We start from the raw sequence: 25,329 nt of genomic DNA, 5'->3' as shown, positions 1-25,329 counted from the left end.
CAGCAAACCTCACTCAATGTTACTGGCAGAAGGAAAAAAGACTAGGTGCAGAATAAAAAGAAAGGTGGAAATAGAGTAAGAAACTTCATATTTTAAGGACATTAGACAACAGTTTAGCATCAATTTAATTTCACCTTAATAACTCAATTACATTCAATCAGAAAACAGTGTTTCATCAGGAAGGACTAAACAAAACTCATCTATTCCCTAACAGTATTTATTAAAATGCAAAGTGAGCATTGTAATATTCTGACAGTGAATAATTAAAAAGTAAAACCTAAACCAACAAATACTGCACGTTTTGTAATGCAAATTCTGGACGCAAGTTCTAAACCCAGTTTTGTTCTTTTAGCATGCCAGCTTTGTAAACCTAATGTGTTGAAAAATTAGTCTTCCATCACTTATCTAAAGGGAAATTGACTCCTCCTATTAATAATATGACCAGGAGTTTTGCTCATTATTCAAGCAATAATAACAGCAATTGATGATTCATACTTTGTTTTTGTGTTCATCATTCCTATTTTCTTTTTTTTTTTTTTACATTTGCATTCCAAAAAGCTCAGAAAAGAAGGATAATGGAAGGAGTAAATACAAAAAAAAACAAAAACAGGCCACTCTGGAGAGGTTGCAAGTCCACGTAGACAAACCAGACAGACAACCATTCAGTCTCACTCACAACTGGCGCTAAGTATTAACATGCATGTTTTGGGTCAGTGGGAGGAAACCGGAGTGTCCAGAGAAAACCCACGCGTGCATGGAACTTCTCACAAAAAGGCCTGTATCAGACAAGTTGTATAACTAGATCCTCACCAACACACCTCCCTGCTTTCTGCACTTTCCTAGACGTCGTCTTTGATGTTAAGTACAGAGGACCAAAGAAAAAGACATAGTTAGATGCTGTATCTGATTTAGCACAGGATATAAGTAAGACATACAGTAAAATAATCAGAAGGTAGGTTTGTTCAATTAATCTGTTTGATATCTGGCTGTGAGAAAATTTTAGTAGTATTCATGTGATGATTCTGGAGGTTTTTGTATTTTGTATTTCCTGGTGGGCCGTCTCGGCAATTGATTGGCAGCTCTTCCCCACTCCCTCTACACCTGTGGCAGATCAGGCTCATCAGGAGACAGATGGTACTTAAGGCCATGGTGGGAAACAGATCAGCGCTGGAGCATTGTTTTGCCTCTGTGGTAAAGTGCTGAGCCTTAGAGACTTTCTAGTTTCTCTTTGTGAACTCTTCCTGAGCTTTCTGCATTTTTTGTGTTTTTTTTTTTTACCTACCTAGGACAACCTGACCTGTGTGGATCCAGTCTGGTCTGTTTTGGAAACCTGCCTCGAGGATAAGCTACCAACCTGTTTGCCTGTGCCTGTCTGCCTGCCTAAAAAGGGATACTTACCTGTTGCCTCCTGGAGAATCTGCTAACCTGCTACTGGGAAATACTCACCTCTGTGCTGTGGATCGCTCTTCACACAGTAAGAACTCTCACCTAGAAATCAGTCCTATAACACTTACCTGTTCTGTCACCGAAGCAAACCCCAAACTCACCACGTCCTCTGCTTCCAGGTCCTGGTTCCTGTTATTATCACCATACCCGATTCACTGTAAAATAAACTCACTTCCTGCTACGTTGGTCTCCCGTGTCTGTCTGACGCCGAGCTGCTCACTTTAGAAGTTCAGAATCCTGACAATTCAGTGTACCCAGTTATCTGCCAGCCATTTGGTCATTATCCATCTCCCTCTTACCTAAAATCAATAGCATAAACAATAATAGTTAATGACACTGAGGCTCTAATTTGACTTCATGCAATCTTATTAATGTCAGTGCATTATTGTAAATATCCCATTTCCATCTCTTTGGCTTTCAGCAAGATTCTCAGAAAAGTGTTGACAATTGTAATTCTCAAAAATGTGTGCATCATGTGGCAAATGGAGTCATGCAACATCCGGCCTGTCTAACACACTTTTGCTAAAGCTTTGCACTTACAGTAGATTAGTTTTCTTTTACTCATGCAGGGAAATTATAGTTGGAGCTCTTTTTTATAAAGCGGTTTGGCAGCTTTTGGTCAACATACACATCATTACACTTTGATGGGGCATTTATTTCCCATGACCTGTAAAATGGACTGGAAAATTTTACTGTTATTAATCATTTTAGCTTTCCGTCTAAGCTTATTTATGTCAACAGCAACAGTGCATTCAATAGCTGTCACTTTATGCGGCAGACATGACAACCAGGTTAAAGCCAGACAGAATGTGCCTGTGGCTATTTGTGTCCTAAAGGTGTAATGAAAAAAACACCCTTGTTATTAAGCCACTGTTGCTTTTTGGCAGTTTTATACAGACCAAACAGTCTGTGCTAATGTGTGCCACATACAGCAAGCTGACATCATAACTCACAATAAAGAAGTAATTATGCACCTAAAAAAATGTGTTTTGTCACTTTATTATGCACTACTTTTGTAAAAAAAAAAAAAAAAAAGGTAGTGCATAATAAAGTGACAAAATACATTTTTAGCAGTAAAAGTTTAAACATTTAGGGTTAGACTGACCACTTTGCAAGTGTTCTTCCTTGTAAGCAGTGGAAAAAAGTGCAGCACAAAGGTACCATTGTACTCAGGAATTTCAAGATTTTTTTCATTCTGTGGAAGGCTGCAGACTAGTTAAAACAGCAGCTGAGGATGACTCAACAGGGCCTACTATTATGTTTGTGATATGATATGTTTCAGATATATGTAGTAAAAATATGAAAAAAAAGGAGGATGCTGATATTTTACAAAAACAAATGAGCATGAACCAGCTTGCAGTTCTTCCGATCTTAAAACAGAACTTTGTCTTAAACTCTTTTCTTATTCTTTTAGTTTATATTGTAAAATGTTAGAATGCTCAGTGAACAATCCATTTAATTTTATTCTTAATGTTCTGCATTCTTTGATTATGAGTTCATAAAAACTACCTTTTGACTTGTATTTTAGTAAGGTTCATCGTCTCACATTAGTCAAAATCAATTATCTTCAAAGGTTGTGAGCCACTATGTGGTTAAAAAAATTTAAGGACAACCTTCATTCTCAAATGTGCATAAAAAAGTTATCAGTAATTTCTTGTTTGGTGGTTTTGTTGTTTGCTTGTTATTAACATCTAACTGAGGAAATGGCTAAACCACTGTTTTCATCAGAATCACTTTATGGGCTGAGTATGCTCGCACATACATGGAATTTATTGTCTGTAGATGGTCACACTCCTTATGTACATGCAGTTTACGCAAAACATAAAAGTCACAGTCCAAAAACAATTTTGAATAAAAATAAATAATTGCAGCAAAAGAAATAAATTTTACATATATTTTATGGAAATCAAAAATGTAAAATAACAATACGACCTATGAAAATAAAGGTGCAACAACAAGAAGCAAACAAGAAGGACTATTTTTAGCAGAAAATCAGTCCAGGTGTTCATGATATTGATGGCAGTGGGAAATAAACTGTTTTAGTGTCTTGTGTTTCTGATTTTGGCAGATCTGTAGCACCTGCCAGAAGGAAGGAGCTGGAACAAACACTGACTGCTGTGTGAAAGGACTTTGGTGTTGGTCCCTGCCTTCTTCTTGACTCTTGTTGTATAGAGATCCTGTAGAATGGACAGGGGAGCGCCAATGATCTTTTCTGCAGTTTTTATTGTTCTCTGCAGTTTGCTTTTTTCTTGCTGTGTGGCTGAACCAAACCAGATTGTAATAGATGTGCACAGTATGTATTCAATGACAGCTGTGTAGAAAAGCCTCAGAAGTTCTTGTAGTAGACCATGTTTTCATTTTTAAGCACTTTGTATCGTCTTGTTGCTGAAAAGTGCTATATAAATAAATTTAACTTGACTTGACTTTTCTCAGCAAAAAAACAACCTTTGCTTGTCCTTTTTCAGGATAGTGCCAGTGATGACTTCCCATTTAAGGTCTTGGAAAATAAGATCTTTACAGATGACATAGGACAGTTAGTTATTGTGATGAGGGCCTGTATAGGGGAGTGTTTCCTAAAGTCCACTGTCATCTCCACAGTCTAAAGGGTGTTAAGCTCCAAGTTGTTGATGCTGCACTAGAGCACCAGCCAGTCAACCTTATGCTGATATGCAGACTCATCATCATCCTTTATCAGTCCAATGACAGTAGTAACATCTGCAAATTTAATGACACACATTTGACCTAACTTCCGTGGAGGGGCAGTCATTGGTATAGAGAGAAGAGCAGTGGAAACAGGACTCATCCCTAAAAAACTGCTGTGTTAGATGTCCTTGCTCCTGACGTGATGTCACCAAGCCTCACTTGCTGCTTCCTGCCTATCAGGAAGTTGATGATGCACTGGCAGTCTGCAGTAAATACGTCGAGCTGGGAGAGCTTGGTGGAGAGGATCTGTAGGTCAGCTGTGTTGAATGCTAAGCTGAAGTCCACAAAAAGGATTCTTGCATAGGTCCCCGGGTGGTCCCGATGTTGCAGGAAGAAGTGTAGACCCATGTTTATGGCTTAGTTCACTGACCTGTTTGCCTGATAAGCAAGGGATCCAGAAGGTGACCTGTTTTGTCCTTCAGGTGAGTCAAGACTAAACATTCAAAATCTTTCATAATCATGGATGTCAGGCCTGCTGGTCTGTAGTCCTTCAGATCTTTGGTGAATGATTGTTGCCTGTTTGAAACAGGAGGGAACTTCACAGAGCTTCAGTGATCTGTTAAAATATGACAGAAGATGTGAGCCAGCTGGACATCACAGGACTTCAGACAGGAGAATGTGATGCTGTCAGGATTTGGTACTTTCCTGGTGTTCTGCTTTTAGAAAAGTTGGCTCACATTCTCTTCTCTTTCGATGAATGGTGTCAGGTTGTCATAGGGATGAGAAACTGGTGTTATTGGAGGTGTAACAGAGGTAATGGCTGTTCTTGGTTGAGTGAGGAAAGTGGAGTCCTTCTCAAACTTGTAATAGAAGGTATTCAGGTCATCAACCAGCACCAGAACAGGGATGGGTGGATGTCTGTAGTTAGTGATGTTCAGTAGGACTTTCTACACTGAGGTAGGGGTTTGCTGAAAAATAGACTTTCAGCTTTTCAGCACATCTCCTTTTAGATGTTTTGATCTCCCTGTTTAGTGTATTTCTGGCCTGGTTATACAGGCCTCCTCTTTGGCCCCAACAAAGTTCTCTCAACCTTGCTGTGAACCACAGTTTGTTGTTATTAAATGTGCGGAAGGTCTTGGCAGGCATGCTCGTCCTCATGGAAGGTGATGTAAGATGTCACTTTGTCAGTGAGTTCAACCAGGTTTGTTGTAGCAGCTTCTAAGACACTCCAGTCTGTGCAGTCAAAGCATTGCTGCAGTTTTTTTGCTTTGCCTCATCAGTCCATTTCCTTTCAGTTTTAACAACAGGCTTGGCAGATTTTAGTTTCTGCTTGTAAGATGGACCAGGCAGGGTCAGAGTGTCCTAAAGCTGCATGTAAACTCCCAACGTACTGTATTTATGCTCTGTTGAACATTGGGTTGGTATGATATGAAGAGTTTTCACTGCTGAACGGCAAACAAGGCACAAAGCAGTTCTATAAAGTCCAGAGGATAATCAGATATCACTCTAATCTTGTTTTAAAGAGGGACTGGATTTATTTTTGGTGCATGATAAGGGTTACCCCCCATACATGCATGAAAAGCATTGTTTATTGATTTAAAACAGAACAAGGTGGAGTGATAAAAAAAGAACAGATTCAAGATAAAGCCCAAAATCTACATAAAATGGAAAGCACATATTTAATGCTAATATGCATATGAACTGTGATTTTTTCTTGACATGTATCATATTTGTAATATGTATGTGAGGCATGAACCATGTTTGTATCTTCAGCAAAAAGTAAGTTAGAAATATAAAATTATTGAAGTGTCGCTGTAGGACTCCCTTTAAGTCAAGACACATTGTTTTCTTAACCCTGACCACGTGAACTTTGAAATGTAAACAAATGCAAGTGTTTTATGTGCATAAAAACAAGCTAAAGCAAAAGATCAATTTAAAACAAGACTAATCCGTGTCTTGAGTGCCACCAGGAAGGAAAAAACATGGATGGATGTATTTCACATCAGGATAGATTAATACATTTATAATCTAAAACATTTCACAGGTTTTTAAAATAAATTGTGTACAGTCAAATGATTTATTTGTTTTAAAAAAACATAAGTACTGTGTTTCATTAGAAAATTACAGTTTTGCTTACCAATTAAAGCTTATTAAAAACTCTTCAGTCAAAACCGAGTAAGATGATGGATGTTGTGTTACTGTATGATATTTGTTTATCTTGACTAGAAAATGTTCGAGAAACATTTCCTTAACTTTCAGCCACACAAATTTACTGGGAAAGCAGGGAGGAGGGGCAGAATGAAGAAGAAGGTGGGAATACAGCGAGTCCCTTCATATGTAAAGACATCTGACATCAGTTCCCTTTCTCTTTAAAAAGGCAGTCACAGCCAGGCATAAAACAGAGCTGCAGGCACCGGAGGAGCTTGAGGTGCTGCTTTTCTTTGGTTTCACCGGGAGAAATGGATCTTTCAACCACAAGGTATGTATAAGCTTTAATGATTGTATGTTTGAGCTTGATTCCTCATCAGAGAACTGAGAAATAGTGATCTATTTCTTACCAGCATTTACTGTAAGGCAGTGGTATCCAATCCTGATCCTGGAGGGCCACTATCCTGCATGTTTTAGACGTTTCTCTGCTCTGGCACACCTGATTTAAACGAGTAATTAACAGGCTTCTGTAGGACTTGAAGACCTGCTGAGGCACATAGAAACACCTAAAACATGCAGGATAGTGGCCCTCCAAGAGCAGGATCAGACGCTACATCTGTAAGGTAATACTTTTACAATACAATGTGCAATTATTTAAAAACAGAAGGCAAACAAGAACAACAAAAAGGTTTTTAAATCACACAGTGAGCAACTTTTAAATCCAGTTTTTTGGTTGTTTAAACATTTATTTTTTTTTAAATTGTAGACTGTATTTGTCTCAATATGTTACTGTTAGATAACAATGTGCTTTAACCCAAAAAGTTCAACATGAAGGAGGGAAATTTTGATTACCATTTAAAAAAAAAAGGATTAGCAGTTCATAAATGCCTGCTGACGTATTATATTCATAAATTAAAAATTAGGGAGCTGGAAATCTTAGTGAGGATGTGCTGAATCTAAGAGTTTTATGCTAAATGATGCACAAAAATAAAAAATTGCATCTTACCAATTAATTCATAACATAGCATGGAGCTTTCTGGCCTTAATGATCATCTTTCATGCCAGCTAAAGTATTATTTTATTGTAGTGAATGTTTCGTTAAAATGTTTCAGTATATAATGTGAAGTGTCAATAACATTTTCAAACTTATTACAATATTGGTCTGTCATGCATTTTTCTGCAGCCCGCTTGCCAACAACAGCTTTGAAATTGAAGATCAAAACACAACAAACATGATACTGTTATTTAAAGACGTGCTTTAATCTCAACGGTGAAACATTGGAAAATGTTTTCAATTTAAAACTAATTCTGATTTTGAAAACGGAGGGCCAGTTTAACTAGACCAGTTTATGTCTGCTGATGCATTTGAATTAATACACCTTCAGCCCTAAAGGAGCTGAAAATATTTTTGAGGATGTGCAGAAACTCAAATAAAATGCACTTTTATACTAAATAGTAAAACAACATCAATTAAGCCACTGAATGTGCTAACAACATTTGCACTAGGTTTGGTTTTTATTCATTGTTGTTGAGATTAGAGAGAAAAACATGTACAGATATTTCAGTATTTTATGTGAAGTATTCCAATCATTGTTAGCTTTGCATTGTTTAAATGATCTTTTCTGTTGTCTGTCCTGTGTTTTTCCGCAGCACTCCTGTCAAAACTTTTGAGCCTGGAGATCAAAACACAACAAATGATATCAGATGTTTTCTTGCTCAAAATGACTGGACCTTCACTTTCGTTCCAGTCTACATCCTGCTTATCTCTGTGCTGGGAATTGTCCTCAATGTCTTCGTCCTGATGGTTTTCTGCCTCCACAAGAAGTCCTGCAACACAGCTGAGATCTACCTGAGCAACTTGGCTGCTGCTGACCTTCTTCTGGTTTCCTTTTTGCCCTTTTGGTCGGTCTATGTGGCCAACCGTTACAACTGGATTTTTGGTCAAGCCATGTGCAAAATTGTCAGTGCAAGCATTTTAATGAATGCCTACTGCAGCATCTACTTCCTGGTTCTGGTTAGCATAGATCGTTATTTGGCTCTGGTGCACCCAATGTCTTACAAAAAAATTCGTAGTCCAAAATATGCCAAATTAGGCTGTTTGCTCGTTTGGATTCTGGGCTTCCTCTTTAGTCTTCCAGCCCTTATCTATAGGAAAGTGACTCCTCCCTATAATAATAGAACTAGTTGTTTTCTTAATTACCCAAACACTACTTTACAGCTAACGAGCGATGCCTTGATCTCTGTGTTTGGGTTCATTATTCCTATTTTTATTATTACTTTCTGCACGGTAAAAATTATCAAAACTCTGCGAAACAGAATAAATGAAGGAATGAATACAAAGAAAACAGACCAGAAAGCAACTACTTTGATTCTGGCAGTTTTGCTGGCATTTGTGATCTGTTGGGTTCCATACCACCTGATTAAGACCCTGTATTTGCTCCGTGATGCTGGAATTCTGATTGGATGTAACTCAATTAAAATCCTGTACATTTGCCAGCAAATCCTCACCTACTTGGCCTACTTCAACAGCGTTCTCAACCCCATTCTCTACGTCATTGTAGGAAAAAGCTTTCAGAAAAAAGTTAAGGAACTCTTCCAGAAGGGGAACCATGAAAGAACCCAGACTTTCCGCACCACCTTCACAAGCACAAAGGTGTCAAGAAGTGTAAAATCTAACCATGCCACTTTCTGATCACATTATCTTTGTTATGACTTTTTAAAGTTAAGGTAAGTTTTTTTATTTTATTTTTTTATGAAGATGAGATATGACAAATATCAGGTTTGTCCACATTTCTATATGTTTGCATAATGTGAATATATACGGTTTGTTTACTTCTACTACCACATACCATATATTAGAATTGTGATGTCGAACATAATATCATTTTTATTTACTTAGAAGTTTATGACTGAAGGAACCACTTTTATTAACAGTGTTTAAAATGTTTTGTTGTTGGTGTGATCTATGTGACAAAGATCAAGGCAGAGTGACTGGATGTCTGTAGAACTGCAGGAATTACAGTATTTGTCTTATTGTGCTATGAATTGTTTGTAGATTTTTTTTGTGTGTGCCTTTTTTACTGTTGTACTCAAAGCATAACATTTTAATGTTTAAATTACAATCTTTAATGAGCAAAATTATGAGCTCTTTTTGCACTGCATATTTATCTGCTTATTGTTTTTATTACAGAAACTGAAAGCCAGACTATTAAGCCTGATCATGTTAATGTACATTTTATATAATCAACAAAGACATTTTCCTCCAATGTGGATCTTTGCTATGCCATAATGTTTTATAAGATGTACAGCTTTCCTTGTTAGTGGATCAAATTACATAAACTTTTATTCTACCACTCACATCCTAAGAGTTTTTAGTATAACACAATAATAATACCGCTACATAATTAAACAGCTTTATCACTTCATTTTCAAATAGTAATGGACTCAAATTGATGTATGGAAGACAGTGTTCAACATGAAAACAGACTTTCTGTCTTTGTAACAATGTTAAATGTCCTATTACAGCATTCTAATTGCTAGATTATAATGTATATGTTGCACACTTGTGTATCGGCCTGTTATGTATATCTAAACTACTCTTCATTGTGACATAGTTTTTATTTTTTCAAATCTGATCTGTCCATGACGTTCTTGTAACTCCAAAAAGACATTTTAACATGCCAACATAAGTGAATGTATACCCGCATTCTTCAACAAACTGGTTTAGTCACAAAACATCAAGTTTTGAGCTTGAAATTATTTTAAAAACAGCATTTAATTTGATAATGTTTGCTCAAGGCGGCGTAGTGGTAAAGCGGTTAGCACTATTGCTTCTCAGCAAGAAGGTCACAGATTTGCCTCCCAGCTTTTGTGTGTGGAGTTTACATGTTCTCCCCGTGCACACGTGGGTTTACTCTGGGTACTCTGGTTTCTTCCCACAGACCAAAATATGCATGTTAGGTTCATTGGTAACTCTAAATTGTCCCTAGGTGAGAGTGTTAATAGTCGTTTGTCTCATTTGTCTCTACATTGCCCTGTGATGGACTTACAACCTGTTCAGGGCGTCCCCTGCTTCTCGCACAGGAACTGCTGAAGAGCGGCACCAGCTACCACGTGACATGGAAAGGAAAAAGCGGGTGAAGAAAATTAATGGATAGATGGAGTAATTTCTCAGCATTTTATTCATTTATTTATTTTTGCCATATTTGCTACAAGAGATAAAACTTGCTATTATAAGTAAATAAAAATTATTTATAAAATGGTTGTGGTAATAATTTTTCCCTTATTTATTTGGCTGAATTGCAGTATTTGCATTCTTTAGCTAAAGACAGTTGGGTCCCAAGTTTGTGCTGTAATTATTTTGTGAGTGAAGAGCAAAAATGTTCATTGGACTATTGATTTTACTTACAAGTCCATTTTCATGTACTCCACATTTTAATATTGACAGTCAACTAATGGATATTGACTCAGTCATGGCATTGTTGTTTTACTTTGTGAACACATTAAAGTGTTTCCAAGGAAACTTCTACAGGGGAAATGTTTTCCAAATAACTTTAATGCATTGGTTGACAAAAGTCAAGCAAGTATAGTTCCTATATTTTCTGCAAGCAAATTAACACCTTTGAGCTTTCATAACTTCTGTACTTCACTGTAATTATGGCATAAACTGCAATAGTTGTGTGGTGTTAGATGCCAAATTTGTACAATACTGTTCTAATCTGTTCATCCTTCTATGTCATGTTGGCTAAAGGAAAGGCAACTGTAACTGCTTTCTTCAGTCTGGTTACGCCTTAGGAAGCACTTTTCACATGAAATTCAGCAGTAATTGTTAAGTGATAACGACACACCCTGCCTTTCACCATGGGTCAGTTACATTTTCCATTTTTTTCTGGTGTGAATTTTCTTTATTTAATTCATCTGTAAACCTGATTTAATGTCATAAAGGAATAATTCAAAAAACAATAAATATCCACAGCCAGTTTCTCATGAGAATGTCCTGGTCCCCCAACATTTCACGCAGATAATATTTTTCAGGTGATGTCTGAGCCAGCATGACATCAGTTTTATGTCTCTCGCTCATTACACCACCAAGGTTCCTCGGAAGTTAACTGAACAGGGCTTTGAAACCTGAACCTCAAAGTTATGCAACAATACCCCTGAACCAACCTTGCAGTTGAGGCACTAACCATGGCAGAACAAGAGCAACAGAAGCTGGGGTCTACCACGCCACACAAGACCCAACCTGCAGGCTGTGCAAAGATGCCCCGAGACAGTCCAGCATATAACAGCACAATGTGAAAAGAAATACAAAGAGCTAAAAAAGGAAACAGAGATATTAGGAAGAGTCACTTTTTCTTTAACATCCAGTCACAAAATGTTACTGACAAAAGGGAATGGTGAGAGGCAGAGGCAGAATGGTGGGTGGGGAAACAAGCAAGTCTTGTCATGTTTTAAAATCAACTGTTTGGTATGAGTTGACTTATTCCTTAAAAAGTCAGTCAGACAGACAAACGGGAACAGCTTGAGTAGCGCTGCTTTTCTTTTTAATCTGGAGAAATGGCTCTTTCAACCACAAGGTATGTTATAATGAATTTGTTTTGACAATGTTTTACATTTATTTTTCATGATTTAGGACAAACCAATAGTAATCTACAACTTTGGACATTTTATCACATTGCAAAGTGAGTAAAGTAATGTTCTGACAGTGTGATGTGTGATATAAAAAAGAAACACAAGAACAACATAAGTTGTTTTTTAAGCACAAAGCTAGTAAGCAAGTTTTAAACCCAGTTTTTTTTTAAACATGTCATCTTATTGACTGCAGGCTCTACTGGTCTCAACATGATACTGTTATTTAAAGACGTGCTGTAATCTCAACATTGAAACATTGGAAAATGTTTTCAGTTTAAAACTAATTCTGATTTTGAAAACGGAGGGCCAGTTTAACTAGACCAGTTTATGTCTGCTGATGCATTTGAATTAATACACCTTCAGCCCTAAAGGAGCTGAAAATATTTTTGAGGATGTGCAGAAACTCAAATAAAATGCACTTTTATACTAAATAGTAAAACAACATCAATTAAGCCACTGAATGTGCTAACAACATTTGCACTAGGTTTGGTTTTTATTCATTGTTGTTGAGATTAGAGAGAAAAACATGTACAGATATTTCAGTATTTTATGTGAAGTATTCCAATCATTGTTAGCTTTGCATTGTTTAAATGATCTTTTCTGTTGTCTGTCCTGTGTTTTTCCGCAGCACTCCTGTCAAAACTTTTGAGCCTGGAGATCAAAACACAACAAATGATATCAGATGTTTTCTTGCTCAAAATGACTGGACCTTCACTTTCGTTCCAGTCTACATCCTGCTTATCTCTGTGCTGGGAATTGTCCTCAATGTCTTCGTCCTGATGGTTTTCTGCCTCCACAAGAAGTCCTGCAACACAGCTGAGATCTACCTGAGCAACTTGGCTGCTGCTGACCTTCTTCTGGTTTCCTTTTTGCCCTTTTGGGCTGCCTATGTGGCCAACCGTTACAACTGGATTTTTGGTCAAGCCATGTGCAAAATTGTCAGTGCAAGCATTTTAATGAATGTCTACTGCAGCATCTACTTCCTGGTTCTGATTAGCATAGATCGTTATTTGGCTCTGGTGCACCCAATGTCCAATGAGAGAATACGCAGGCCATCTGTGGCCAAAGTGGGTTGTTTGCTGGTTTGGATTCTGGGCTTCCTCTTTAGTCTTCCAGGCTTTATCTACAGAGAACTGACTCCTCCCTATAATAATAGAACTAGTTGTTTTCTTAATTACCCAAACACTACTTTACAGCTAACGAGCGATACATTGATCTCTGTGTTTGGGTTCATTATTCCTATTTTTATTATTACTTTCTGCACAGTAGAAATTATCAAAATGCTGCAAAGCAGAATAAATGAAGGAGAGAATAGAAAGAAAAGAGACCACAAGGCAAACAGTTTGATGCTAGCAGTCCTGCTGGCATTCCTGATCTGTTGGGTTCCATACCACCTGATTAGGATTCTGCATGTGCTCCGTGATGCTGGAATTCTGACTGGATGTAACTTGAATAAAATCCTGTATTTTTGCCAGCAAATCTTCACCTACTTGGCCTACTTCAACAGCGTTCTCAACCCCATTCTCTATGTCATTGTAGGAAAAAGCTTTCAGACAAAAGTTAAGGACCTCTTCAAGCAGTGGAACCACGAAAGAACCCTGACCATCAGCAAAAGCTTCACAAGCACCAGAAGAAGTACTTTCAAAACTTTTGACCTTTCAATCAAACATTAAGTGTCTTATGATTTTCTCAACTAAAAGTATGATTTGGCTGTTTTGATATAACTAAACATGGATTTTTTTTAATCATAAAGTCTGATATTTGAAACAAATAAGATGATTTGTCTACATTTTTGTATATTTGTGCAATGTAAATGAATGATTGTTGTTGTTTGTTTTACCTCTCTTTGAAGTGTAAAGTCAAGCACAAAGAGATTGGGTATTTAATGAGAAGTTCCAAATTGAAAGATCAGTGTCAGTGTTTGAATGTGCTGCTGATGGTGTGATCCAGAGATCAAGACAAAAAAAAGAAAGAAAATTACTTTACTCAGTGTCTGTTTAACAGCAGGATTTTGTTTTAAGGTATTTGTCATAAACTATTCTCTGAAATAGTTATGAATAGTTAAGAATTTAATACCTTGGCACATGAAGAGAAGGCCAGAAGTCTTCTTCCATATTAGGATCTGTAATTTGGTAACTGTCTGGTAGTCTTTTGTGTTCTTCGTTTTCCTTGTGTTTAGTTTCCTCGCTGAGTTCTCCTGCCACTCTCACTAATTTTCACTAATTGTCAGTTTCTCCTCTAGCTTGTCACACCCATTCTCACATGCTCTGTCTCATTCAGTCCAGCTGTCTTTTCTTATTAGCCCCAGCCCTGCATTCCTCCCTGATCAGTCATTGTTGCTCCTATGCACGGTCTTGGTTATCCTCCATGTTATCTCCTCATTGTTAGGGTTCTGCTGCAATGTCAGTGTTTTGTTTTTTTGTTTAATAAATCTTCTAAGTTTCCTCTCGAGCTCTCCTTATCAGTCTGCTTTCCTCAATTACAAAACCCTGACATTCCAGACTAATGATTAGCCAAATCAGGGACCCTTTTTAACTATACTTTTGCATTATACCATTTGTTTAGTTCGTCTCTAATTTCTCCACTGAACAACATTTTTGTTACTACAGAAATGTATGTGTCCTGAGCATAAGCCGTTATCTGCTGCTAGACTGAGGCTGCGAGTATGATCGACACATCTAGTTGGTCCAAAACGTTGCTAAAAAAATGGGTTTATGTTTGGCTCCCCAATAGCCTAGCATGGACAATGACTTTTGCCTCATTCTTCATTCTCCAGGTTCTATGGCTGATGTCACAGCAGATAAGGTATTAACTATTGATAACTATTTGACAGAGCATGACTTCAGACATCACTATGTTATCCCTTTAACAAGCTGGAGTTTGTTTGCAATTTTGAGCTTTACTTGACACACTGATATTCAGCAGTTTTCATGCCATTTTTTAACTGTTTTCTGTACTTGATATATTAAATTTGTTATATATAAATTTGGTTTAAGCCTCTTTCTGAATAGTTTCATGATACTCCTATAAACCACATGAGTTTTCTGTCATAAAGGTAATGGAGTCAAACTGATATACATGAAGCAGTGTATGAAAAAAAAAAAACTCCTAAAAGACATTTTTAATGTACACACACTTCTTGCACGTTAAGAGCAAAGTGGGGTTTTTTTGTTTTTTTTTTGCTTCTTACACTTTAATTTGTGAAACATTTGCATAATGTATCTCAAAAACACAGAATCCCGTGTTATCCTCTGTTAAATTACCTATATCATATTCTTTAAAAAAATGTTCACTCTTTTTTGTCAATAATTAAAAATAAATTATTTTTGAGGGTCTTTTGTGTATTTTTAGTCGATGAATGTGAAATGACCGGATGTATGCTATAAAGTGTGGGATTCATTAAAAAACCAACAGCTTATCTTTACACTCTAAGCAATTTGTGTTCACTGAGACAAAAAAACAAAAATATCCAGACACCGACTGCAATGGTTATCAATTTTGATATATGAGTGAATGAAGATGACTCATCATTTCCAAATTAAAGCTGTAAACCAACAACTGCAAGGTTCAAATAAAGCTAAATGTCTTGTTTTTTTGTAGACCTGGCTCAAAACAATTAGCTAAACTAGGAGTTGGGGTAGCACTTATGAGTAAAGCAGGTCACTTACATTAATAGCAAATTATTGCCCAAACCATAATTTTAATGAGTGTAAAGGAAAGATCTTCTGTAAATGTTGAATGGTTCCAACATCTTCCTCTTTGTCATGTCAGTGGTGACTTTTATGTGTGGGACCATGTGTAGGTCTGCTCCTGCAGGATGTTGAGGGTTTGTTTTCCTTCAGAATACTTTAGTCTGTGACATCTGACCGCACACATAATTCTGTGGTTTACTCACTTTGAACAGCTGGACTTGATATAATTTATAATAATATATAGAGATTTCAGGCATTACAATAATACAAGCAAAATACTGAAAAGAATATAAGCTTTTAATGTACTGAAGCACATGGGTCACATACGGGAATAAAAGGTCAGCTTCCCTTGCTGTTTTCGTCACACCCTGCCTGGGAGTAGTTGTTTTATGACAGTTTGCATTTATTAATCTTAAGTTAGAAAGGCAGGAAAGAGGAGTGGTTTCTGTTCTACTGATGGCTGTTGGCTTCTGACATCAATGGTATTTCCTCAGAATACTGACAAGGTTTTTTCACATTGAGTTTTTCTGCCTTTAGTGGAGGAGGACTGCAGAACAGAGAAAAATGAGAAAGTGTGTAGCTGCGTTTTAACTTTCTTTTTCCCATTTATAGGAATGGCCATTTTACATATAAGGTGTTTCCAGGGTTAGCTCTATCTGTTTTTTATCTACACTCTGTAGTTAAAGTCTAGACATTGGCACCGACAAATAAACTGTGGAAGGAATCGAAAACCCTGAACAACTTTTACAAGCTGCCTGTGAGTGAAAACATGCAGATTTGGTAAAGTTTTAGCCCTCCTGAAGTTACAAAGGCTTCTCTACCTCTCATTGTCTCTTTTTCTTTTGGAGGTCTTCAGGCGGGTTAAAAGCTCATAAAATGCCTTTTGAAACATGGCTTCAACAAACTGGCTAAGCAAGTCTTTTTTTTATTTTTCTTTCAACCACATGCTAGTTTTGAGACTATTTGTCTTAACATGCTTCATCCTGATTGTTGTCATTGCTAAAAAAAAAAATGTTTTTTTTTTTTCCTTTGAAGTTGTCCTGGGAACATCACATCCGTACTTGGAAACTACAACAACATTTCTAGTAACTGTCTCCTTGTAAACATTGAATGTAATTTACTTTTCCCTGCTTCCACAAGAAGCCCTGGACTGTGCCGGAGATCTACTCAAGCAACTTGGCTGCTGCTGACCTTGCTCTGATGCATTCTTTGCCCATATGGGCAGGCAATTCTTCCAGAAGGTTCAGTTGTACTTTTGGTTGTCTCATGTGCACTGTTTATTATGAGAGCATTAGGGTGAACACAGACTGCAGCATCTACTTCATGGTACTGGTTTGTGTAGATCCTTATTTGGCTCTGGTGCACCCACAATCCCTTAAACCTCTCATGGCCTTCTGTTCAAAGTGACCCAAAGTTACAGGTTCTCTACCTTACTTTCGCTTTCTCTCTTTTGAGGGTTAAGAGAATATGTGAGCCACTTTTTGTCAAACTTGGATGTTTACTGGTGTGGACTCTTGGCTTGCTCCTGAGTGTTCCCACGTTGATCTACAGCAGGGGTCTCCAATCCTGGTCCTCGAGGGTCACTATCCTGCATGTGTTACTTGTTTCTCTGCTCCAACACACCCCATTCAGTGGTTAAAATACCTCTTCTTGTTCTGCAGAAGCCTGTTAATCAGCCATTGATTCAAATCAGGTTTTTTTTTTGTTTCTGATTTTTTTTTTTTTTTTTCCAGTCTAGCGCTGTCCTCCCATTATTTTGTCTAAATAACTATTTAACAAATAAAAACATCACTTCATGGTCCATCCTCCATTTAAAGAGTTAAATTTAGATCTAATTAAAAACCTAGAATTCCATGAAGGAATGCATGTTACCCATCACCCATTCTCATGATGAGATATCATGGAGTTAGCTACTGTCATGGGGTTTTTGCGAATTTGAATGAAAAATCCTCTGGCAATTAAAAATTCATATTCATCTCATGAGAATATTTATTTTCCTTTCATCCAAAAATGGGAAAAACACATGTACTCCTTACAAGGGAGAAAAAGAAAGAGGAAGAGAAAACAAACAAACAAAAAAAAAAAAACTCTTCTTCTCTGTAACCGTCGTACCCACTGGCTGACTCATCAGTGCTGGGCAGCACCTGTTAAATCTTTAGCTCCTCCCACCAAGCATAACGTTTCATCACTTTACATCTCTTTTGAGCACATTTGATTTAAATATAATTTAAATAAACATAATTTCAACAATTTTGTTCATCCTCTTTCTTCCAAAACCATATAAATCAACTAATAATTATAATAATAATTATAAAACACAAAATCAATTAACACAAAGTCACATGATCATAAAAAATATCCTATTAAACAAAAATGTATGCTTCCCTGAACTGAACCCCCAAGAGTGTGCCCTTGGTTGTTCTCCTAATCCAGTGAGCAAAATACATTGTAGAGAACTTTACTTTCAAGGAACAAATTACCAAAGGGGAGAGGATTGAAGTGTGACGTGGTTCCATGTGGACGTGGTGGAGTGTGTTTGTGTGTTCTGATTGTAAAGTACTCTTTGTGTATCTGTGCACATGCACTTCAAGGAAGAAAGTCTGGTGTGACAGAACTGTGCTGATTAAAGTCTGCTGGAGTGACAGGGCTGCTCCGTCACAGCTCTGTGTCTGTTAAATTGACTGAGATATAGCCATTTTTGTGTTAAATAAGGTAGATTAGTTGCAGAGCCATTTGAAATTGGATGGACTGCAAAAGGTAATCGGTTGTAAATGAAAGTCTGAAAGCTTCAATAAAGTGCATCCAGTGGTTCGTGAGATATTTTGGTAACGGACTGGCACACCAACACACGTGCACATAGGCAAAACATCATCCGCCTTTGCATTTTTTGCGGCAGGTGATAATTAAGTAACACAGTCTCCCAATTTAGACAGATGGGGAACCAAACACTCTTCAGCTCTTCATACACTGCCTATAATACTGCAAGTGTGGCTGTAAAATCATTTTATGGCAACTATTCTAGATGAACTTGTTTCAGGTCATTTACAAGTTACTGATGAATCATTCAGGCTCATACTGAATATCATCTGTCAAACGAGTGAAGTCACTGTTCTTTGGCAGGTCAACAAAGTGCACAATATCCTGTCCTGCCGTTGAGGTCATGTGTTAATAGCAGGTTAGGTGGGGCAGTATTGGAGTTTTTACTTCTTTTCTTCCTGATCTAGTTTTCTTCCACAATATAAAAACATGCAGGTTGATGTTACCAAGCCTTAAAGACTCCGTGTGTCAACATGGATGGTTGTGAGATTCTATTCTTTGTAATGTAGTGGACATTTTTATCTTCATCATTAGATGCCAGTCACACCTTACATTTACATTTATTTCAGGTTATGATACTAGAGAACACAAGCTAAGATTTGATAATAAACTTTATGCAATCAACAAAATAAAAAAAGGTTGACTTGTGTTTGTCATGTGCATGCAAAAATTGGTACTTTAGTTTTTCATGCATTTTGAAGAAAAACGTGACCAGTTTCTACTTGTACTATCTCCTGTAACAGTATGTAATCAAGTGATAATACATTTCAGAGACTATCTCTTAAATATTTATCTGCTATTTAGTCTGTAGTTCAGCTAAGATGACCAAGACCTGTTTTAGTGAATTACTTCATGTCCATCTTAAGAAGTAATTAACTCTCCTTTTCACAGATACAAATAAAATATTCTGCACTCTGAGACTAAGGTTTAGCAGGGTGACTGATAGTTACCCTGGCCAAAACAAACAAACAAAAAAGAAACGAAACAGGTTCTTTTAAAAAGGGGAGGGCAATAATGGAACAAGGCTCTGTTTTTGTGGAGCTGCAGAAGAACAGCAGCACCTTAGACATGTGGTTCTTGGTCTGCAGCCAAAGTCTCCATCAGTTTGTTGTGAATGATCCTTGCTGAGTTCCCCTTGAATTGAAGCTAAAAAAAAGATTGGAGTCCCACATTTTCAGCCTTTAGAACCCTACATTCACAGCCAGTACTTTCAGTAACTATGAGTGAGAGATGCAGAGTTTGGCTCCCCCATCTGCCTGAAGAAGATATTGACGAGGAAAACTAGTCAGGACTTTGTTGCTTAACCAAGTATAACATTATTAACAATTAAAGCAGCATTGCACCATCCCTGACTTGTAACTTAGCTACATATTAAACATGTAAACCTCATTAGGCCTGACCTAAAAGAATTTAAATGATCAGAAAATAATAAATGAGCAGTTATGTGAGTGAAAAGAATCTGTTTAAATTTTATTTGGCTGCAGTTTTTTAGACCAATATTAAAAACTGATAATACTTGATTAGCTAATGCATATTTCTGTTCTGTTTTTTTGTTTTTTTTAATGCATGAGCAAGACAAATTCATGTACTATAAGTCTACAGATCCGGAAAGTGCCAACCATCTGTAATGGTTTGTAGTTTTGGGAAATAAAACATTTAGTGATTATTAATAATTAATATAGACTGATTTTTAATACAATCACTCACAGGATCATATCAGTCTTTATTTGTTGCTTAGATTAACCATTCTTTCTGGAGATTTTAATTCGTGTTTCCCTTTTTTACTTTTAGGATCCCATATAGCTGCAACATGACTTTGTGACCCAAAACCTTTTTATTCTAAAATTTTTGTACCCAAGACCCACTAATGTTTCTTTCAGCTCTGATTTGTTGGGTTTCCACTACCATCTTAAGCACAGGGTGAATTAGGCAAATTAAAATACTGACCAGCACTACGCTGCTAAAGATAATTACAGTTTCTAAAATACAACAGGAAAAAAAGCAAGGATCTCAAACTGATTTTTTTTCACACTCTTCAGAATTTTTCTGGGCAGATTCTGCAGAGGGCTCCTTAGAAGTTGAAAAAAACCCATTAATATTATTAATAAATCTAGAAAATAAGCCTTACATTTGTCCAGCTTGGTGTTAGGAGGTGAGGGTCTGAGGGAAAATGTAATTTCTCCCATTAATCAAAGATGTATTTCAGCATCAGAGGTTTATACACTGCATGTGTTGTTAATTAGCACAAGAGAGACATTTTATTTGATGCATGGATGCTGAGTAGCAGTGAGCTGTTTTGTTATGTAGACTTTTGAAAACTAAGCTTCTTTTTGCAGTAAGTTCTGAAGTAAGGGTATTTGTATCTATTTTTAGTTGTCACACAAATTGTGTTTGCCATGTCCTTTTATGTTTCTGTTAACTGGTTGTGATTTTCTTGAGTCACTGTGAAGGAATGTTAAATGAGAAAAATATTAAAATGTATGAAAATCTATATTTTCTTTTAAATGAGTGTTCAGAACTCTATGAAGACTCAGTTTGACCCCCACAGTAAATTGGTAAATTAAAGGATTAGAAAATTATATAAATGGGCCTTTTTCCATTTTTGGGTTGCTTTAAAATAGGAAATACATGCAAAACACTTAAAAATATGTAAAAATATTTCACTGTTATAAGGCAGACATTTTCTGCCACTTGGTTTTACCTTTGGGTTTTTTTTGTTCAACATTAAAAGCAAACATCTCTCCTCACGGCTTTCTGTCTTTAAGTTTCAGGAGTCCAGCGATGACGCTGCTCGTCTGCTGAGGCCTTCTTTCAATTCAGTTTATTTACATATATAGTGCCAGTTTACAACAAGTCATCTCAGTGCACTGTATAAGAACATTCACATATTATAAAATCATTATAATAATTATTATAATTCACATATTATAAAATCCGACAAGAGTTATCTAGTTAAGGAATCTATCAACCACTTCGTTTTTTTTGTTTGTTTGTTTGTTTGTAGAGGAGACTTTTGCCTAGTATGGCCAAAGACTTCTGACTGTTCAGTCCCAGAAAAACAAGAGAAAGCCCAGCACTAAGGGAGACAGGATTACCTACCTTGGTAAATTTATGAATCTGATATAAAAGAAATGTTGAGCAAAGAGGCAGAATACTTCTTCTCTAAGACCGTAAAGTCTGTATTTCACTCTGTTGAGACTGTTGGGACCTAGTGGTAGACTTGGAGTCACACTGAATTGGTACATGCAGCACAACATTTGGGCCAAATTTTTGCACATATCATGCAAATGTTGTGCAGATTAAAATGTTGCAACTTAGTCACAAGCTTTTCAGTGTTGTCCTGTGTCAAATTATATTAGGGTAGACACTTGATATCACATAAATGGTGAAAAACTGTGCTCTTATATGCAAATATATGACAAGAAGCACTATAAGTGAGATTTAAACTGTCTGTCCCTGCGATCTAAACACAGAGCAAAAAAAAAAAATAATGCTGACCATATTCCATTTTAACATTTGATTATATTTGTATCATTAACAGATTTTTTTCAATTGATTTTTTTAGTAACTAAAATCTGTGATTGCATGTTTATGACAGGCCCAAACACAGAGAAAAAGCTGGATTTTTAAAACTCCAACTCTCTGCTGCATGCAACAGCCACACAATGTTACTTAATAAGGGAGGGAAAAAAGGAGGAGGGGCAGGCCAAAGAAAGAGGTGGGTACTTAAGTCAGTTTGGATTCTGTTAACCTTTCCGTTAAAAAGTCAGTCACAGTTAAACAGAGAAAAGGAGCAGCAGATACTGGAAGTGTTTCTTTTTGTGCTCCTGGAGAAATGGCTCTTTCAGCCACAAGGTATGTATAAAAGTTAAGGAATGTGGCTGTGTTTTAACTTTATTCTTTATCAACAAGTATTCAGAGTATACAGTTGAAGAGCTCATTTTAAATTCATTTTTTTCTATTCCTGATTTGTTTTAACATGTCAAAGTTTTGACTGTAGGCTGTTTCAACATGCCTATTGTTAGATAAGGTTGTTGAGCATGCAGTAAGAAAATTCACTTCAGATTTAAAGTCAGTGCTGATTTTATATATGTGTGTGCGTGTTTTTCCTGAATCTTAATGCACAGGAAATGAACCACAATGTGCTCTAAAATATCAAAACAAGAAGTCTTGTTTTTTGTTTTTTTGTTGGAATTTTTTTTTTTCAATTCATCATTTACTATAGTCAATATTTCACAGTGAATATTGAAGCGTTCTACGTAACGTTAGATGTATGTTGTTTGAATAATGTCTAATTTGGCATCCTGTATTTTGCAGCCCCACTGCCAGCACCACCTTTTGGGTTGGAGACCAGAACCAAACAAAAATCAGCAGCTGTTTTCTTGCTCAAAATGACTGGACCTTCACTTTCGTTCCAGTCTACATCCTGCTTATCTCTGTGCTGGGAATTGTCCTCAATGTCTTCGTCCTGATGGTTTTCTGCCTCCACAAGAAGGCCTGCACCACACCTGAGATCTACCTGAGCAACTTGGCTGCTGCTGACCTTCTTCTGGTTTCCTTTTTGCCCTTTTGGTCGGTCTATGTGGCCAACCGTTACAACTGGACTTTTGGTCAAGCCATGTGCAAAATTGTCAGTGCAAGCATTTTAATGAATGCCTACTGCAGCATCTACTTCCTGGTTCTGGTTAGCATAGATCGTTATTTGGCTCTGGCACACCCAATGTCCTATGAAAGAATACGTAGGCCAGTTTTTGCCAAACTGGGTTGTTTGCTGGTTTGGATTCTGGGCTTCCTCTTTAGTCTTCCAGCTCTTATTTACAGAGAACTGACTCCTCCTCATAATGATAGGACCAGTTGTTTTGTTAATTATCCAAACACCACTATAAATCTCACAAGTGATGCGTGGATCCTCGTGTTTGGGTTCATCATTCCTATTTCCATTATTATTTTCTGCACTGTCAAAATTATCCAAATTTTGAGTGGCTTGACAATGAAAAGAGAAAATATTGACAAAACAAACCACAAGGCAACCACTTTAGCTCTGGCAGTCCTGCTGGCGTTCCTGATCTGTTGGGTTCCATACCACCTGATTAAGACCCTGTATTTGCTCCGTGATGCTGGAATTCTGACTGTATGTAACTCGCACAAAATCCTGTACATTTGCCAGCAAATCTTCACCTACTTGGCCTACTTCAACAGCGTTCTCAACCCCATTCTCTACGTCATTGTAGGAAAAAGCTTTCAGACAAAAGTCAAAGAACTGTTCTGGCAGTGGACTCACAAAGGAAACCTGACCCTTAACAACCCCTCGTTAACCACAAAACTTTCAAGAAGTGTTGAATCTGAGGATGACGCTGTATAATGTGCATGCAAGTCACTAATTGGTATTTTGGTGTTATTTTATGATAACTGCTAAGACAAGGGGACACCTTGCACAAGTCACAAGTCCATATTGAAGCAAACGACCATTCGCAACTAAGGACAATTTAAAGCTACCAATTAACCAAACATGTATGTTTTTGGTCCATGGGAGGAAACCAGAGTAACCAGCTTTTCTTTTTCTTTTTTGTGCAAAGATAATTGTAAGATTATAGGATAGGATTGGTACTTTGCAGGAAATTCGTGTGGGGGAACTGATAAATTACCTATCCTATTCTATTGTACAATCTATACTAATACTGTTCATGTTTATGCACATGTTCTAAGTAAATCATGATCAACAGACTGAATTAAGGTTGTGGCAATGTTATCTTATGTGACTTTTTGCAATAACATCCTGTGTATACCTTGTACAAATTGACAGGAAATGTGAGACAAATAACAGGAGCTACCATTTTCCAACCTAAACACTAAGAGCGGGAAACGGAAACTTCTGTTACTGTGACTCTAATAAATTTTACATAACAGATCGCTTGGCATAAGTACAAAAGCCTAGTTATTTTATTTTGCTACATGCAAATCAGTACTTATGAACTTTTATAAATTGTTTTGATCCGATTAGTGTTAGAAGACTGCATGTCAGATTTGTACAAAGCTGTAAACCTGTCCTGCTGTCATCTCCTGTTAGCTAAAAAAAAAACCCACTATGATAAACATCTTTGTTCTCCATGTGTTTAAGAGACCTTTCACAGATAGGAATTCACATGTCAGAATGGCACCTCGCCAAATCCTAAATGGTAAACAGACTCTGCCTCATTTCACAAGGCACCAAATAAACTTGTTGTTCTTTCTTGAGGAAATTTTTTAAGTTCTGCATTGATTTTTATGGTAACCAAACCGAATGCATTCAAAATGCAATTCATTAAACTGCATAATTAAACTACTGCTCTATTTTTTTGTTTTTATTTCATTTTAAATGACATCAAGCAACTGACAGGAAAGCTAAGTAATATTACCTCACAACCTTAAACTGATCAACCTTTTGTGGTAAAATTATTTAATCTTGCAGGGAATTGGTTGGCGGCTGTGAAGCATCTTCTAATCTAGATATAGTGTTGCTCACAGTGCACTTTAGTTACATATTATTGTCTATATAAACAAGTGCATTTCAGCACTGGTGCATTAAATAAACATAAAGAATGATGCTCAAAAAAAAAAAAAGTGCCATTTGGTGTGCCCTTAAATTAAGCAACAATTTGACAACCCAGTGTGACTGTGGAATTGTTTTCATCCAAGCCTGCAAAAGAAACATGCCCAGACTGATTTTTAACACATGTCACGGAAGAATCTGTTCCTGGGAAATGTCTGGCCTGCCAGTAAATTTATATAACGAACCATTTTGAGAGTAAGCATTTAAACCAGATTAAATCAAGATTCTTTAGAGCTGACTTTCAACTGTTGTGAGTTGGCCTGTTTTATACTAACAAGTTCTACAAAGGCTCAAAAGGTTTTGTTTTTTTATTTGTGCTCTGAATTATATAGCAAAGAATTTGGAAAGTAAGAATGACAAGAG

At 36.9% G+C, this 25,329-nt stretch overlaps 2 protein-coding genes across 6 annotated transcripts; both read left to right on the top strand.

Annotated features, from left to right (window-relative positions):
* Positions 1-1,056: 1,056 nt before the first annotated feature.
* LOC108233147 (B2 bradykinin receptor-like) lies at positions 1,057-24,696 on the top strand. Of its 3 annotated transcripts, XM_025005463.2 has the most exons (4): positions 1,057-1,191; positions 1,287-1,474; positions 6,467-6,568; positions 7,888-9,846. In XM_025005463.2, the coding sequence occupies exons 3-4, from the start codon at positions 6,549-6,551 to the stop codon at positions 8,927-8,929; spliced, it is 1,062 nt and encodes a 353-aa protein (XP_024861231.1). In that variant the 5' UTR covers positions 1,057-1,191; positions 1,287-1,474; positions 6,467-6,548; the 3' UTR covers positions 8,930-9,846. The 3 variants fall into 3 exon arrangements, with proteins under 3 accessions (XP_024861231.1, XP_017266900.2, XP_017266992.1); XM_017411411.3 differs by lacking the exons at positions 1,057-1,191; positions 1,287-1,474; positions 6,467-6,568 and adding exons at positions 6,756-6,860; positions 22,852-24,696 and having other exon boundaries at positions 7,888-8,041; XM_017411503.2 differs by lacking the exons at positions 1,057-1,191; positions 1,287-1,474; positions 6,467-6,568; positions 7,888-9,846 and adding exons at positions 22,108-22,232; positions 22,695-24,696.
* Positions 11,661-15,018, top strand: LOC108232811 (B2 bradykinin receptor-like). Of its 3 annotated transcripts, none has more exons than XM_017410865.3 (3): positions 11,661-11,813; positions 12,497-13,311; positions 13,408-13,534. In XM_017410865.3, coding segments are annotated over exons 1-3 (837 nt in total). In that variant the 5' UTR covers positions 11,661-11,793; the 3' UTR covers positions 13,410-13,534. The 3 variants fall into 3 exon arrangements, with proteins under 3 accessions (XP_017266354.1, XP_017266346.1, XP_017266362.1); XM_017410873.3 differs by having other exon boundaries at positions 11,662-11,813; positions 12,497-12,806; positions 13,408-15,018; XM_017410857.3 differs by having other exon boundaries at positions 12,497-15,018.
* Positions 24,697-25,329: the final 633 nt, after the last annotated feature.

This window comes from Kryptolebias marmoratus, linkage group LG10 (assembly GCF_001649575.2).
Source record: "Kryptolebias marmoratus isolate JLee-2015 linkage group LG10, ASM164957v2, whole genome shotgun sequence".
NCBI classification, from domain to species: domain Eukaryota; kingdom Metazoa; phylum Chordata; class Actinopteri; order Cyprinodontiformes; family Rivulidae; genus Kryptolebias; species Kryptolebias marmoratus.
This window is presented reverse-complemented; position numbering and strand designations above follow the sequence as displayed.

Bases quoted from the DNA above. Each gene is read 5' to 3' on its own strand.
- LOC108232811 (XM_017410857.3), top strand. From the start codon at position 11,794: ATGGCTCTTTCAACCACAAG. The intron at 11,814-12,496 runs GTATGTTATAAT...GTTTTTCCGCAG, and splicing joins ATGGCTCTTTCAACCACAAG to CACTCCTGTCAAAACTTTTG.
- LOC108233147 (XM_017411411.3), top strand. From the start codon at position 6,811: ATGCAGGATAGTGGCCCTCCAAGAGCAGGATCAGACGCTACATCTGTA. The intron at 6,861-7,887 runs GTAATACTTTTA...GTTTTTCCGCAG, and splicing joins TCAGACGCTACATCTGTAAG to CACTCCTGTCAAAACTTTTG. The intron at 8,042-22,851 runs GTTTTCTGCCTC...TTCGTCCTGATG, and splicing joins TCAATGTCTTCGTCCTGATG to GTTTTCTGCCTCCACAAGAA.